Raw genomic sequence first — 16,040 nt, forward strand, 5'->3', positions numbered from 1 at the left:
CTTTCAGCGGCCTCTCAGCTGACGTGAAACACTATATATGGGTCAGGGCCGTTTGCCCTTTTAACTTGCACTTCTCGCCGTACTACAGCCAGACCATCGATAGGCTGACTCATGACTTCACTTGTGATAACGAAGGATTTTTGATACGATCCCTTTAATAGTTTTTGTTTTCTAAACGATCCCGAATCAAGCATCTCTGATACATTGATGGGTCTTTAGCCCTTCCGGTGCATCGCTCTGTTGTGTCTTGACCACCGGACCGTGTTGAGACTTATCCTAAATAAAGTATGTGATAGTGAAATTTAGTAAATTGTTTATAGTAAATTTGGTCATTTAATCAACGCAGCTACAAAAACATTTGCGATCGGTTCCTCAAACAAGAGTCTATTAGACAGCGACAGCGGAAGTCGCTTTCTCAATTAGAAGGCAAACAAAATTTACGGGTAGTGTGAACACGTTGGAATGAGTGCAAAACTGCATACCATTTGATAAATTTATGAATGACGGACTGCATCAGCATCATTACCTAGTTGAGATTGCTGAAATAGGACTAATGTGAGTAATTTTGATCTTTGTAAACTCATTTTATGATTAAGTACGCATCCATGCTGAAATCTGGATCAGCTGATCAGAAAAAAACCCACCCCAGCTATACCCAGAACAAGAAAAAGAGAATATTTGAAAGGGCTATGATTTGCCCCCGTCACGTACATAGCTGATTTTGTGAAGTGGTAACGAGAAACCCCATTTGCAGACGGTCCGTTTTATGTAGTATTTACTGATGTTAACGTTAAATCTATGATAAGTCAATTCTCCGGAAAGAATGTTGATTTAACGTCTGTTTTCCATCATTTCGGTAATTCAGGTCGGGCGACAGTCCGCCCGTGAGCATGTATTGTTAAAAAATAACGAATAAAATTGTTTCTAAGTGGAATTAACCCATTCTTTTTGACATTCTAACCAACAGGTCAGTAAAGAACACGATTCTAGGTCCATTCTCTTAAAATATGATTTATACTAATCTAATTTCCCTCCATTTCGGTAAATTCAACTTCATTTTGGTAAATACCCCAATTATATTACAGAGTATAGACCAAATTTCTCATTAGTGGGGGTCCTGTATTTAGCAAGTGTATTCTTATTTCTAAAAAGATCTGTCTTTGTACTCTATTTAGGTTGACAAGATGTTGCTACCACAATCAAAGTTTATTTACATGGAGAAAAACTTTTGACAGATGCAGTGTTACAGTCAACACAATATCAAATATTAAATAAGACAAATAGCAGCCTCTTATGTCATATGAGTGTTTTCTAATCATAGATTCCATACTTGTTGAAAGATTTCTTTGTTTTGTGAAAGGAGCGAGTCAATGTGGCTTGTATATGTGGTTAAATAAGGACTCTGTCACTCAACTGAGGATGCATATGCATGCTCCTTTAGTGCAGTTGGTAGAGTTGTGGATTATCACACTGCAGACATTAATTTCTGAAAACATCTTGTCTGTTAGCACACTGCTGTATCAAGAGTTTGATATTATTTGAAATTATCAATACTGTTATATGAGGAAAAATATACAGTATGTGTAGCTTAGTGTTAGTTACAATGTCAATTGGTTATTTATGACCAGTGAGGAAGATTTTTGAGTTACCAGTATGTAAAATTTGATCAGGTTTAGAAACCTAGTATTTACATACATGTAAAAGGTTTTGATAATTTATCATCAAAAGTTTGCAACTTGTTAATAAGCTTACATAAGATTTTCTTTGTTTTTTTTTTTATTTATTTGATGGATAAATATTAGACACATTTGTTTTGGGCTTCATATATAAAGTAAACAAAGCTAGTAGCAATCAACTTATTATCTTGCAGTAATCAATTGGCCTGACAAGGAATTTCTGCGAGATAAAGAAATGCATTTTAACCAAACACTCCTGTTTTTGTAATGATATCGGTTTTAGGATGGAATACAGCAGTACAAATGTATGTCATTAAACTAATGCTTAACCCTTCAGACTTGATGTTATTTTCTAGAGAATGGGTCGCTACTCAGGAAAGACTTGTCGTCTGTTGACCATGTTATCAATGACAGCTTCCTTCTTCTTGGTGGAAATCATTGTTGGCTACGTCACCAATTCCATCGCTCTAGTTGCCGACTCCTTCCACATGCTTTCAGATGTAGTTTCACTTATAGTTGGATTTGCAGCAGTTCGTGTAAGTATTTATGTTATATTTCTTTTAAAGCATTCATGATTTAACTAAACCAATTAAGAAGGTCGATTGATGACAATATTATCAATTAGACACGTGATGCTTGTAACTGAATCCCAAAAACTATTTCACTAGTGAGTGTATTAATTTGTAATTCCATTAAAGGCGTCCAAGAAGGGCATTCATAGTTGTATTACATGTCTGAAATAAGCATATTAGCACTGCAGTAGACACATAAATAATTATACATTCTCTCAACTGTTGCCTGAATCTGACTGAGGAAATTTGAAGTTACTCAATATTAATTTTTTGTTTCAGATTTCCAAGTGGACAACAGAGAGGAACACATATGGTTGGGTTAGAGCTGAGGTTTTAGGTGCTTTAATTAATGCAGTGTTTCTGATTGCTCTGTGCTTCTCCATCCTTGTCGAGGCACTCAAACGTTTGGTGGATGTAGAAAAGATAGATGATCCGAAATTGATGCTCATCGTTGGTGGAGTGGGCTTACTTGTAAATTTAATTGGATTGGTGCTCTTCCATGACCATGGTATGATATCTATCTGATATATATACTGACATGTTTTTAGCTCACCTAGTTTGTAGGACCAGTAGCTTATGCCATACTGCAACGTCCAACGTCTGTCAACTTTTCCTATGAATCGCACTAGTCATAAACAACCATGCAGATTTTGACAAAAATTTGGTCATAACCATCCTTGGGTGAAGGGGAATAAATTTTATACAAGCAGTGGGTCTAGGGGCATGAGGAAGCTGGCCAAACAGGGGAAATTTGGCAAGTTTGTTTAAATTCTATCCCTCCTGTAGTTTGATTTGATGTTGCAAAAATTATGTCTGAAGCATGCCTTGGTAAAGAGCAATCAATTTGTGTAAACGTTGGATCTTTGCCCAATCCTACTCCACATGTAGGAAAGAAAGTGAGTTTTAGCCCCTTGGGGATGGGGAGGGTTTGGCCTAATAGTGGAAATGCAGTAATTTTTAAAAAAAATCCTTCTTCTGTTGGAATAATTCAATTTTGCCCAAATTTGATCTGAAGCATCCTTTTGTGAAGAAACTTTATTTTTTTTTCTTACCGATATTCAAAACACATTCTTTTGTTGTGATATTAACTGTCAAAATGTTGAAAAAAAATTAGTTTAATGAATAATAGTCTCTTTTCACAGACAACTGGCTTTTAGATATGAACACTGTGATTGTTTCAACAATTCTTCTTAATGACTGATAAACCAAACATACTGTGTCTTGTTTCATAGGTCACTCACACGGAGGTGGAGGAGGAAGACATGGTCACTCACATGGAAAGAGCAAACAACGAGAAGAAGAATCTCTTGTAAAGAAGGATGGAGACTCTACACCTAATGGGGATGCTGTTGAACCTGGTGTACCACACAATAGTCATATATCTAACATGTCTATTGTGTCTATAGAGAATGGCAATGGTGAGAGCTGGTGTTTAATATTGGGTTATGTTTATTGGTCACTGTAAGAGACAAAGCTAGTGTCTTGTTAGTGTTAAAGGTGCCAATTCGTTTGTATGACATTTTAGCCTATCTAATGTTCTGTTGATGTTCAATGACCCACAGACGCCCCTTTATCACTTCTTAGCGTACTTCTACCATTCTACCATATTTAGTTTCTGGTAAATCAACTCACCGTTGACTCACAGGAGTGCTCTGTTGGCACATTTTGATTGTCTCTTTTTTATGTATCAAAATGTGTTGTGAATGATCATGAAAATCAGTGACTTAACTTAAAACAGCTCTAAGTTTTATATTTAATTTTTATGCCCTTTGATAAAGTGACCTCACAGATCTTTTCTTATATATTTTGTGTAGCTGGTCCATCGAGTGCTCAGTTGAATATGAGAGGTGTGTTTCTACACGTGCTGGGAGACGCATTAGGTTCAGTGGTTGTAGTGGTGTCTGGACTGGTCATCTGGTTTGTGGAGGCTGAATGGAAGTATTATGTGGACCCTGCTATGAGGTTAGTGATTTCACCTGGTTCACAAACACTTATAAACATGTGAAATAAAACAACTTAAACACTTAGTCAGCAAGGCGTTTCTACCCTCTTTGGCTTTTCAGGTAGAAGAAGCTTAAAAAGGCAGAAAAGTTTTGTGGTAAGTCTTAGGTTCAGGATTATTTTACATGTGAAGATAGATACATGTTCATCAGTAATAGATAATGATAACTGATGTTATTATTTTCATATAAAGAAAGATGTAATGAGGTGGAACCAATTCTTTTTGGACGTATCACAAGAATTTTTTGTCCTGCCTGGTTTTGTCAATTTTTTAATGATAGAAATAGTGGTCAGGGACATCATGTATTACCCTTCATTTCAACATTCTGTCATAAATTCATTTTCACTCATTTACTTTTAATGGATCAATACAAAAATGTAATTTGGTATGATACTATACAAGCTGTGATTTGGTTATGGTCAATTAAGTTTTTCCAGGTGACCAGCATATAGATATTGAACTTTAAAAAAATTGGTTATAGCCATATGTATAAAATTGGAGATTGAGATTAATAAGAAAATAAAATGTATCAGAATCCATTAACAAAAAATTGATTGTGTCTTTTTAGTCCAAATTGTTCTGAAGCTCCATGATGTGATGATATGTCTAAAATGATTTATGTTTAATACTTACAGTGTCGTCATGGTCATAATCATCCTTTTCACAACCATACCATTACGTAAGTAAAGCACTTTTGACATTTCTGTCTCCTACTGTTCCTTACTAATTTGTATGTGTACTACTCAGAGATTTGTAATCGGGGACCAAGGTTACTTTCACTTTTAATTTGATATTACCTTACAATGATATTGAAGGGCTGTCGTCACAATTTCAATTTTTGTTAATTCTCCTATCACAATCTAAATAGCACTACAGCTGGCACAGTCAAATATATCTCGATGTCTGTTTTTAGATAATCAAAAGTATTTGTTAGGCATGAGTGAGAAATTTTGATAAGGTGACCTGTCATAAGGTACATGTGACGTCAAAGTGTTACTTAGACTGACCGTGTCTAATATGTAAATAGTAGTGTAGAAGGCAAATACTTCTCATAAGATCCTGTTTTTCTGAGATACCCGTGACCGAAAGTGATATATTCTACTTGAACAAAAGACTATATATCTACATACAAAAACTTCAGGAAACAAAACTGTTTATATTAAGTCGTCTTAGTGAAAAATCCAAATCAAAGGATTGTGAGACAGCAATATACAATTATACATCTATGTTTATCTATTAATAGATCATCAAGATGAGAACTGCTGTTACTGTTATGAAATAACTTTTGATATGTAACATGGAATGTGATTATACACTCAGGCGTTCAAGATTTTTCTTGATTTAGGCTCGTCAATTTCGCAGATATAAAATTATTTTGTGACAGAAGTATTAACAAATGTAGACATTACATATGTGTTCAGTCCAGTCATGTATACATGTGTCAACAATCGTAAAGTAAACAAGAGAATTGTGTGGTTATCCAAGAAGGGTTTGTTAAGACAGAGACATCTCTAATTATCTCTTTTCACCATCACTGAAGTTATAAGACATATATTAAAATATGACCAAAGTCCGGTATTTTCTACAGGATTTCTGGTTCTGTAGATTGTTCTCACTTTGCTTCTAAGGTATTGTTAATAGGTGTTTATCCAAGTGTGGAAAGCTGAAACACAATAACGTACCAAATTTCATATCATGAAAAAAGAATTAGTTAAAGTTAACAATGAAATGTATTTAATTATAGGCTATGAATATCTTGAACAAGGTCGTTCACTTAGATAACTGTATATAGCCATGTCCGCTTGTTGCATTCCTTTCAAAATAAATTGAAATAAAATTGGAAAAAAAACACTTTATTTTTCACATGTCAAAACAGTGGTCCCTGAACACGTTCCATTTTGTTTACATTGTGATAACAACAGGTCCTTAAAAGAGTCAAACAACTATTTGACACCTGTAGTTAATTACACTTTTGAAATATGAAAGGAAAGTCCACAAGTGTAGTGTAATTTTTTATTGGTGTATGTGTTGAGATACGCAACAGAGGGTATGTATCCGGAGACCGACTCAGTATTAAGATACAGGAAGGGTTTATATACCATTTCTAACAAGGATGAGTGATCCATAAAATGATGAATGATCAAGGTAGTCATACTGAACATGTCTAACTTGTCGAACATATATAAGATTAATGATATAATATTGATATCTTTTATACCTGGTTACTTGACATAATTACCTAAGGCAACATGTAATCTGCCTATAGCCTTTGGGCATAATGACGATATACAAAATACAAGATTTTACTAATATAATAACCTTGATATTATTTTAGAAATGGTATAGTATGGTTCAACACGCACAAAGGCTAAACTGTATTGCAAGTTGTAATCTTCTATCAGTTTCATTATTGTTTATCTGGAAGGGTTTGTTAAGACAGAGACATCTCTAATTATCTCTTTTTACCATCACTGAAGTTATAAGACATATATTAAAATATGACCAAAGTCCGGTATTTTCTACAGGATTTCTGGTTCTTTAGATTGTCCTGACTTTGCTTCTGAGGTGTTGTTAATAGGTGTTTATCAAAGTGTGGAAAGCTGAAACACAATAACGTACATTCTGTAACAATACTGGAATTTTCATGAAATTGCTGTTACCAAATTTCATATCATGAAAAAAGAATTAGTTAAAGTTAACAATGAAATGTATTTAATTATAGGCTATGAATATCTTGAACAAGGTTGTTCACTTAGATAACTGTATATAGCCATGTACGGTTGTTGCATTCCTTTCAAAATAAATAGAAGAAAATTTTTTTAAAAAAATAGAACAAATAGAATTGAAAAAAACTCACTTTATTTTTTACTGTCATACATCATTATGTAAACAATACACTATGTACAAAGGTTAGTTTTAAATTGAAATGATTTTGGATGTTTGTAAATGAATTTAGGCATGACCTGTGTAGTAGTGGCATAGTAGGTGAATAGAGTATCGTTGTTGCTGAAATAACACTGATTTCATGCATCACATGACCTTGTTTTGAAATCAAAATATGAGACTAAACTAAAGGGGACGTGGCCAGCTTTCAGTCACCAGTGTGCAGAGAGTGACAGGATACAATGGCCTGTATACATTATTGCACCATTTTAGGCTAAAATATAGCATAAAGAAAAATTGTGGCCAAAACCCTTTCAATTGCATGGCAATATTGGAAGTTATTGTCGATGAAGTCCTTCGATGAAGCCTGGCCCTTAAAATTAAACAAAAATTAATTTGATTAAATTACATATCATCATTATTACAGTACATGATGTAGATGTGGCCGGAAAAGGGTCATGTTCAGATGACCTTTCAACCAAGCAATCTGTATGCAACTGGCAAAGTTTTGCCAAAGTGTGTTACATTTTGGCACTTATCATGTGTTGGTTGTACTTCCATTGATGATATTCGAGTATCTTGAATCTCAGTCATACTAAGATGGTTGCACACACAACACACACTCAAAAGAGTGTGTTCGTTGGATGAAAATGTGTTTTCTCAATTGTTGGTACTGAAATAACCTCTGAAAGAAAAGAACAGAAATTTGAATTGACTTATTATACCCCAGCAAGGAACTTAGATAGTGGTTGGGGAAGGGGTATACTGGTATTGTCTGCCTGTCCATAGATAAACTTTGTCTGGCTGTTTACATGCATTTGCACAGTTTAAAAATGTTTCAAAATTTTGTGGGAATGGTCAGTACATGTTCAATACAGAGATATGCCTCCTCAAGTGATGTATTTTTACCCCTTTTTAGAGGATATTTTTCCCTCTACCCACCAGATTTACAACAAATCTTTTTAAAATTTAGTAGGAATGGCTATACAATATGATGATGTATGCTGGGCCCATATTTCATGAAACCGTTCTCATGCTCAAACAAGGATTTTGTGCTCAACCGTTATGTCTTGTTTAAGTTAAAAATTAATAAATAATACTGATTTTGCCAAAGATTTCAAAAAAAATTGAAAGGACTTAAAGTTAAAGTTATATTCAATGTTTATATTTGACATTTGTATTATATCATATGATTTAGACGAATTATAAAAAAGTTTGCTTGAGAAAAAAAAAACTATGCTTGAGCATGAAAATGGTTTCATGAATACGGCCCCAGGAAGTGATTTTACATTTCCTCCCCTTAACAGAGAGTTATCTCCCTTTTATATGAAAATGAACACAATTTTGTATGGTTTTGCATTTTGAGAAATAGCCATTTTCTGAACATCCAACTGACTTAAAATTTGGTTCACACATTCTCTTTACAATACATTTTAACATGAAATACTGGTTACACTTTGGTCATTCAATAGATTTCATTATTTGACCCATGGTCAAATGGTATATCTAGTAAAACCTATAGTAGGTTATATTACATGTTTTAGAAATTGTTACTATGGCAACATTATCCTGACCTCTGATAGGTAAAAAATTAGATAATATATATAAAATGATGCCATGACAACCATACTATGACAAATGGTAGCCTGATTGGTTGAAATTAAAATATTGCCTGATTTTGACAAAATTTGGTTTAATAGGGGCTTTGGGAATGCCAAATATCACTGTATATGTTTAATGTCACAACAACTATGTTGAGACAAATTGTGGCCACTTATTTGATAAAATTTAAATAATTTTGTATATAGAAATATTGGGGATCTGAAATTCAATTTTCAGCTGTTTTTACTTTTTTCATGCAGTATGATAAAATATGGTATTTAGAGGTTTTTGCATCTAAGAGGGTTTAGTAGTTATCTTCAGGACGACAGCTCTAATAAAGCCAAGTATTGATTTGCTTAGAAAATCCTATTATATGTGATTGATAGATTAAGATCACCAGAACTTGGTCCCTTACCCGCTACCATCAGACTGGCCAGTCTGACCAGCCAATGTCAGACTAGCTACTATCAGATCTTTATAACAGAGTGTATATTGATGTATGTTGTATGTGGCCCCTTACTGGCCACTGTCAGATCTTTATAACATATAGTGTATATTGATGTATGTTATACGTGTCCCCTTACTGGCCACTGTCAGATCTTTATAACAGTGTATATTGATGTATGTTATACGTGTCCCCTTACTGGCCACTGTCAGATCTTTATAACAGTGTATATTGATGTATGTTATACGTGTCCCCTTACTGGCCACTGTCAGATCTTTATAACAGTGTATATTGATGTATGTTATACGTGTCCCCTTACTGCCCACTGTCAGATCTTTATAACAGTGTATATTGATGTATGTTATACGTGTCCCCTTACTGGCCACTTTCAGATCTTTATAACAGTGTATATTGATGTATGTTATACGTGTCCCCTTACTGGCCACTGTCAGATCTTTATAACAGTGTATATTGATGTATGTTATACTGGCCACTGTCAGATCTTTATATATTGATGTATGTTATACGTGTCCCCTTACTGGCCACTGTCAGATCTTTATAACCTTACTGGCCACTGTCAGATCTTTATAACAGTGTATATTGATGTATGTTATACGTGTCCCCTTACTGGCCACTGTCAGATCTTTATAACAGTGTATATTGATGTATGTTATACGTGTCCCCTTACTGGCCACTGTCAGATCTTTATAACAGTGTATATTGATGTATGTTATACATGTCCCCTTACTGGCCACTGTCAGATCTTTATAACAGTGTATATTGATGTATGTTATACGTGTCCCCTTACTGGCCACTGTCAGATCTTTATAACAGTGTATATTGATGTATGTTATACGTGTCCCCTTACTGGCCACTGTCAGATCTTTATAACAGTGTATATTGATGTATGTTATACGTGGCCCCTTACTGGCCACTGTCAGATCTTTATAACAGTGTATATTGATGATCGTATTTTGATTAGAGTGAACAATATTCAGTTTTACAGCAATTACTAACAACCTATCCAATTTTCTGTGTATAAAATTGATTCAGTCTAATAAGGATCACATACAAATAACAATTCCATATCAGGTTTAGGTAAATTCTTTGTTAACTCTCAAGATCATGCAGGATCTATCCTGACATGGAAATCATTTGGCAACAGTTAATCTTACTATAATCATATAAACACAATGAAAGGTTCATGTTGAAATGTTGTGTTTAGCAATGAATCAGACTTTGGTCAATTTTCTACTGTTTCAGTGAAAGAATCGGGGTATATACTTCTACAAGCTGTGCCAGATCATATACAACTGGAGGAAATCGAGAAGAAAATCAGAAAGGTAATTTACCTGAAGTGGTGCTTTATCATATCATTACCACATGTCCTTTTTTGACAAACTAAAAACTCTTTGATTTTGCTGTGTTTAGCTACTTACCACAGTTTATACTTGTCTTGTAATATGTTGTTAAGAGCCTCAAATATTTCACTCTTGAAATCAGACGTAGTAATATTCTATGTTGATCATAATTTTAAGAAAAGAACCGAACGTCAACTTAATGGAAAGCTGACAGTGTGGGAGGACATTGATACATACTGTATACAACTGCATTAAAAAAGTTATCATTTTTACAGTTATTCTCAGATCAAACTACACAATTCAAAGGTGATGATGTTTATTCTAATTTTGATATTGTTGTGATATTGACAACATTAGGTGGTAGGAGCATTGATTTACTGATGTCAGTATTATACCATCATTGTTTAAAGAAAGCATGGGGTTTTAGTAGAATCCCTTAAACCCTCCTCTGAGCCCATTTTACTTCTAGAATCACTCTTGAATAATTTTCTTTCTCCAGTTCCCAATTTTTAGCTCGCCTGGCCCAAAGGCCTTACTGAGTCCATGCTGTGATGTGGCGTCCGTCTTCCATTGTCTGTCTGTCCAGAATAAACTTTTTCATTTAAACTTCTTTTCAATAAGCAACATATCAAATGTCATGGCATTTGGTTGTGGGTTGCTGTGAAGAAGGCCAACAAAGTGTGTGTGACCTTTACCCTTATCCAAGGTTACAAGGATTAACATTTTTTTTAAAACATTAAAATGAATTATTCTGATTAATCAACAGGCACAGAAGCATGGTATTAAACTATAAGGTTCCTAGGATGAAGCCTTTCAAATTGTGTGAATAGAAACAGCCTTAACCCTCAATTCTAGGTCACAGATGTCATATTTGGTAAAACATTAAAACAACTTCTTCTGACTAATGGAAGGGTGCAGAAGCATGGTGCATTTAGCTAGCTTATAGGTCCCTAGGATGAAGTCTGACAAAGAAACAGAAATGACCTTGACCCATATTCAATTATGTATGTTTATGTATTTTTGATGAACAATGGCTCTATTTTTGATGAAAATTGTCTACAAGGTGAAGGATGTAGACCCATTGGGCCTCTTGTATCTGTTACAGATTGATGGCGTCACAGAAATGCATGAGTTCCATGTATGGCAGCTAAGTGGTAATAAGCTGATTGCCTCTGTCCACATATCAATGCATACTGATAATGTGGAGGAATTTGAGGTCATGGCACAAAAAGTCAAAACTTTGTTACATACAGTTGGGATCCATTCTTGTACAATACAGCCTGAATTCGGGGAGGTAAGATTTCATAGACCTAATGGATTTCAGTAGCATACTGCGGCTGTTGAGTCATTGAAGATTATAATTTTAATTTTAATTTAACTTTATTAGAACCCAACATAGAAATTTAACTGTATCTGCCCTATACAGTTCATTATGTCCATCTATAATACACTAATACACAATATTGCATTTAAAGAAGATCAAACTTAGTGAAATATAATGTTATGGTTGAAATGGCTGCTATTGATGATTATAGAGGAGATTAACAAGTACAGCCAGACAGACAGTGTTTCCCTAGCGGACTGGTCAGTGTACACAAGTACAGTCAAACAGACAGTGTTTCCCTAGCGGACTGGTCAGTGTACACAAGTACAGTCAAACAGACAGTGTTTCCCTAGCTGAGTGGTCAGTGTACGCAAGTACAGTCAAACAGACAGTGTTTCCCTAGCTGAGTGGTCAGTGTACACAAGTACAGTCAAACAGACAGTGTTTCCCCAGCGGACTGGTCAGTGTACACAAGTACAGTCAAACAGACAGTGTTTCCCTAGCTGAGTGGTCAGTGTACGCAAGTACAGTCAAACAGACAGTGTTTCCCTAGCTGAGTGGTCAGTGTACACAAGTACAGTCAAACAGACAGTGTTTCCCCAGCGGACTGGTCAGTGTACACAAGTACAGTCAAACAGACAGTGTTTCCCTAGCGGACTGGTCAGTGTACACAAGTACAGTCAAACAGACAGTGTTTCCCTAGCTGAGTGGTCAGTGTACACAAGTACAGTCAAACAGACAGTGTTTCCCTAGCTGACTGGTCAGTGTACACAAGTACAGTCAAACAGACAGTGATTCCCTAGCTGACTGGTCAGTGTACACAAGTACAGTCAAACAGACAGTGTTTCCCTAGCGGACTGGTCAGTGTACACAAGTACAGTCAAACAGACAGTGTTTCCCTAGCTGACTGGTCAGTGTACACAAGTACAGTCAAACAGACAGTGTTTCCCTAGCTGACGGTCAGAGTACACATGTACAGCCAGGCAGACAGTGTTTCCCTAGCTGACAGTCAATGTACACAAGTACAGTCAAACAGACAGTGTTTCCCTAGCTGACTTGTCAGTGTACACAAGTACAACCAGACAGACAGTGTTTACCATGCTGACGTGTCAGTGTACACAAGTACAGCCAAACAGACAGTGTTTCCCTAGCTGACTGGTCACTGTATACCAGTTCAGCCAGGCAGACAGTGTTTCCCTAGCTGACTGGTAAGTGTTCACAAGTACAGCCAGGTAGACAGTGTTTCCCTAGCTGACCAGTCAGTGTTCACAAGTACAGCCAAGCAGACAGTAGGCAGACAGTGTTTCCCTAGCTGACTGGTCAGTGTACACAAGTACAACCAGACAGACAGTGTTTCCCTAGCTGACCGTTCAGTGTACACAAGTACAGCCAGATAGACAGTGTTTACCAAGCTGACCTGTCAGTGTACACAAGTACAGCCAGGTAGACAGTGTTTCCCTAGCTGACTGGTCACTGTATACCAGTACAGCCAGGCAGACAGTGTTTCCCCTAGCTGACTGGTCAGTGTACACAAGTACAGCCAGGCAGACAGTGTTTCCCTAGCTGACTGGTCAGTGTACACATGTACAGAAGAACAGACAGTGTTTCCCTAGCTGGCCTGTCAGTGTTCTTACTGTAACTAAAATACAGCACCAATATTTCATATCATTAGTACAATTGATTTTCATATCATTAATAGAAATAAGTGTAGAATTCTGCAATAAAATAACATTTACAACAAACAAACAAAACATTAAATGAAAATTGTTGATTTAGCGCTACATTTAAAATCTTTTTGATTAAGGTTAACCAAGAGAACATACGAAGCTGTAGACTGGAGTGTGGTCCGGAGAAGACCTGTCATCCTGATACCTGCTGCTCCCAGAAACCTAAGAAGAAAAAAAATAGCAGTTCTAGTTCAAGAGAAGGTGTACAGATGTCATCTCTGTCCAATGCCCCTGAGGTGGAGCCTACTTCACATGGGACTGTGTGACACTGAAATACCCATCCTAGTTCATTGTTCTCATCAACTAGAATAGATAAACACAAAAATGTATTTTCTACTTCTTCAGCCATTAGAACAGAAGATATCAGACCAATCTCATGGTCCTCCCTGAAGGCATCAAGTGAACGACGTCTGATAGTAGAAGTAATGGATGCATTTATAATTACTGAAATTATAAAGGAATTTAATTATCAACATAACTGTTACGATATCCAGAATGAAAAGATATACTGATAGTTATATTAAAATCTCTGGGAATTTTCAAGAATATTACATCATAGTGATTTCAGTAAAATTACATAATTAATATTTTTTTCAAGTCATTTGAAGAGTAATCTGTTGTCAATGCCTTAGTTTTTCAAGAGTAACATTTGAACAGGAAGATAATGTTGACATGTTAATGCAGTACTGCTTAATTTTTCTTTGATAACATGAACAAATATTTGTCTGTATGTCATTTGTTTGTTTGGTGTTTTCTTTAAATGAAAAAAATCTTTTTTGAATAGTTTTTGAGCTACATTCCAAATAGATTTACATTGTATTTTGTATATCATCAAATATATGTCGTTTGGAATTAACCACAAGCCATTTGCTTCATGGTTAACTGAAAGCAAAAATGGTGTAACAAAAAAAAACAAAAAAATTTAAGAATGAAGCCATCCTGTCATCACATTTGTGATGCTTTAAGTAACGATCACTATAAATCCCAAAACACTATGGTACCGGTATTTTTGAATTTTTATTAATTTGATTATTGATGGTAATATGGCTTTAGATATGCATGTCCTGCTCACATAGCCTTAATGCTTTGTCATATAAAACAAGATGTGAGCAGGCAAAGCCTTGTTTATGTGGAACTCAATGATGTAATGGACACAAATTTCTTGATTTAAATTTTTCTTAAGATTTGCAATAAATTTGTTATTTCATGTGTTCAATTTTTTAAAAATTTAACCTTTTTTGAGATGGTATATGATGGGCATTTGTGTTTTGCCAAAACACGCTGAAAGATAACAAACAACTTGGCTCAGAACTTTGTTAAATATTAACTTCTTAATTGTTTTGTCTACATTATTTTACAATTTCAAATTAAATGAAATAAAAGATGTATATTTTTTCTTCGTGTCACTGGGTCAAATATGTGGCTCCCCATGGGAATTTATGTGTCTGATTATTTGGTTGTTAAATTTAGCCACAAGTTATGCAGTCTTCTGACTGAATTACAATTTGACCTTTTACAAACATGGTTTTACAACCAGAAAATTACCAGTATGAAGCTTTATGTATAATCCTTGTTTGTTCACTATGTGAATTGTAACGAGTCTGATGACTTGCCATCTTTTAATTCAGTTCTCAGTTTTATACGTCAGTATATAACATTCCAGATTATATTTTGTCTGGTAGTCAACTTCTTTCTTGTTATGTAAGTCTTGCTATGTTAATTAAATAATGATGCTATCTTTTACTTGATACAACGTATCCTTCAAAATTCACTCGCGATTTGATACTTATTCTGTGTGGTAAGCCTCAATTTGTAATTACAACTGGTGTTTTTAATTTTGTTATGAGTGGAATTCACATATAAGATATCATTCTGATATTTTTTTAATGGATTGCTAAATATGGGAGACTTAAAATTTATGTAACAAGCTCCACTACAGTTAATGCTTGATTAGTATTGTTGTTTTTCATTTTGTTGGGATTGTAACCACAGTTTACAAATCTTCCACATACTTATTGAACAGGCCCCAGATGGGAAGCCTATAGTATTGTAGTAATAGTGTGCTGGAAGTTATGTAAGTAAGATTGGGTATAATAATGGGAATCTGGATTAGTGCATGTGGTGATGAAGCACATCCCTCTCACCAAGAGGTCTCAGAATTTGCTGTACTAAATGGATGTGAGAATGTTTGGAGTTAGTGAGTTTTCTTTTGACATCCTCATGCCTTCTTTGTACATTTGTATTTTGTCATCTGACCCTTGCATGCATCATCCATCTAGATAGATAACAGTGATTAAATTTAATAAAACCTGTTTCATAATTGTTGTAAAACAACGTATTACCTCACCTGATCCGAAGAGCATCCATCTTCTGTCAAATTTTTCTATAAATTGCAGCTAGTCATGAACAACTGAGCAGATTTTAATGATGTTTGGTCTGAAACAATTT

General features: G+C 35.1%; 1 protein-coding gene across 1 annotated transcript; it reads left to right on the plus strand.

Annotated features, from left to right (window-relative positions):
* The first annotated feature begins 477 nt into the window (after positions 1–477).
* Positions 478–14,270, plus strand: LOC132547029 (proton-coupled zinc antiporter SLC30A1-like). The gene is made up of 9 exons (XM_060210776.1): positions 478–555; positions 2,033–2,212; positions 2,528–2,756; positions 3,481–3,666; positions 4,063–4,210; positions 4,886–4,929; positions 10,444–10,523; positions 11,647–11,835; positions 13,670–14,270. The coding sequence occupies exons 2-9, from the start codon at positions 2,036–2,038 to the stop codon at positions 13,856–13,858; spliced, it is 1,242 nt and encodes a 413-aa protein (XP_060066759.1). The 5' UTR covers positions 478–555; positions 2,033–2,035; the 3' UTR covers positions 13,859–14,270.
* The last annotated feature ends 1,770 nt before the right edge of the window (positions 14,271–16,040 follow it).

This window comes from Ylistrum balloti, unplaced genomic scaffold (genome assembly GCF_031769215.1).
Source record: "Ylistrum balloti isolate Yb309-2 unplaced genomic scaffold, AGI_CSIRO_Ybal_v1 Utg369928, whole genome shotgun sequence".
Taxonomy (NCBI): Eukaryota; Metazoa; Mollusca; class Bivalvia; order Pectinida; family Pectinidae; genus Ylistrum; species Ylistrum balloti.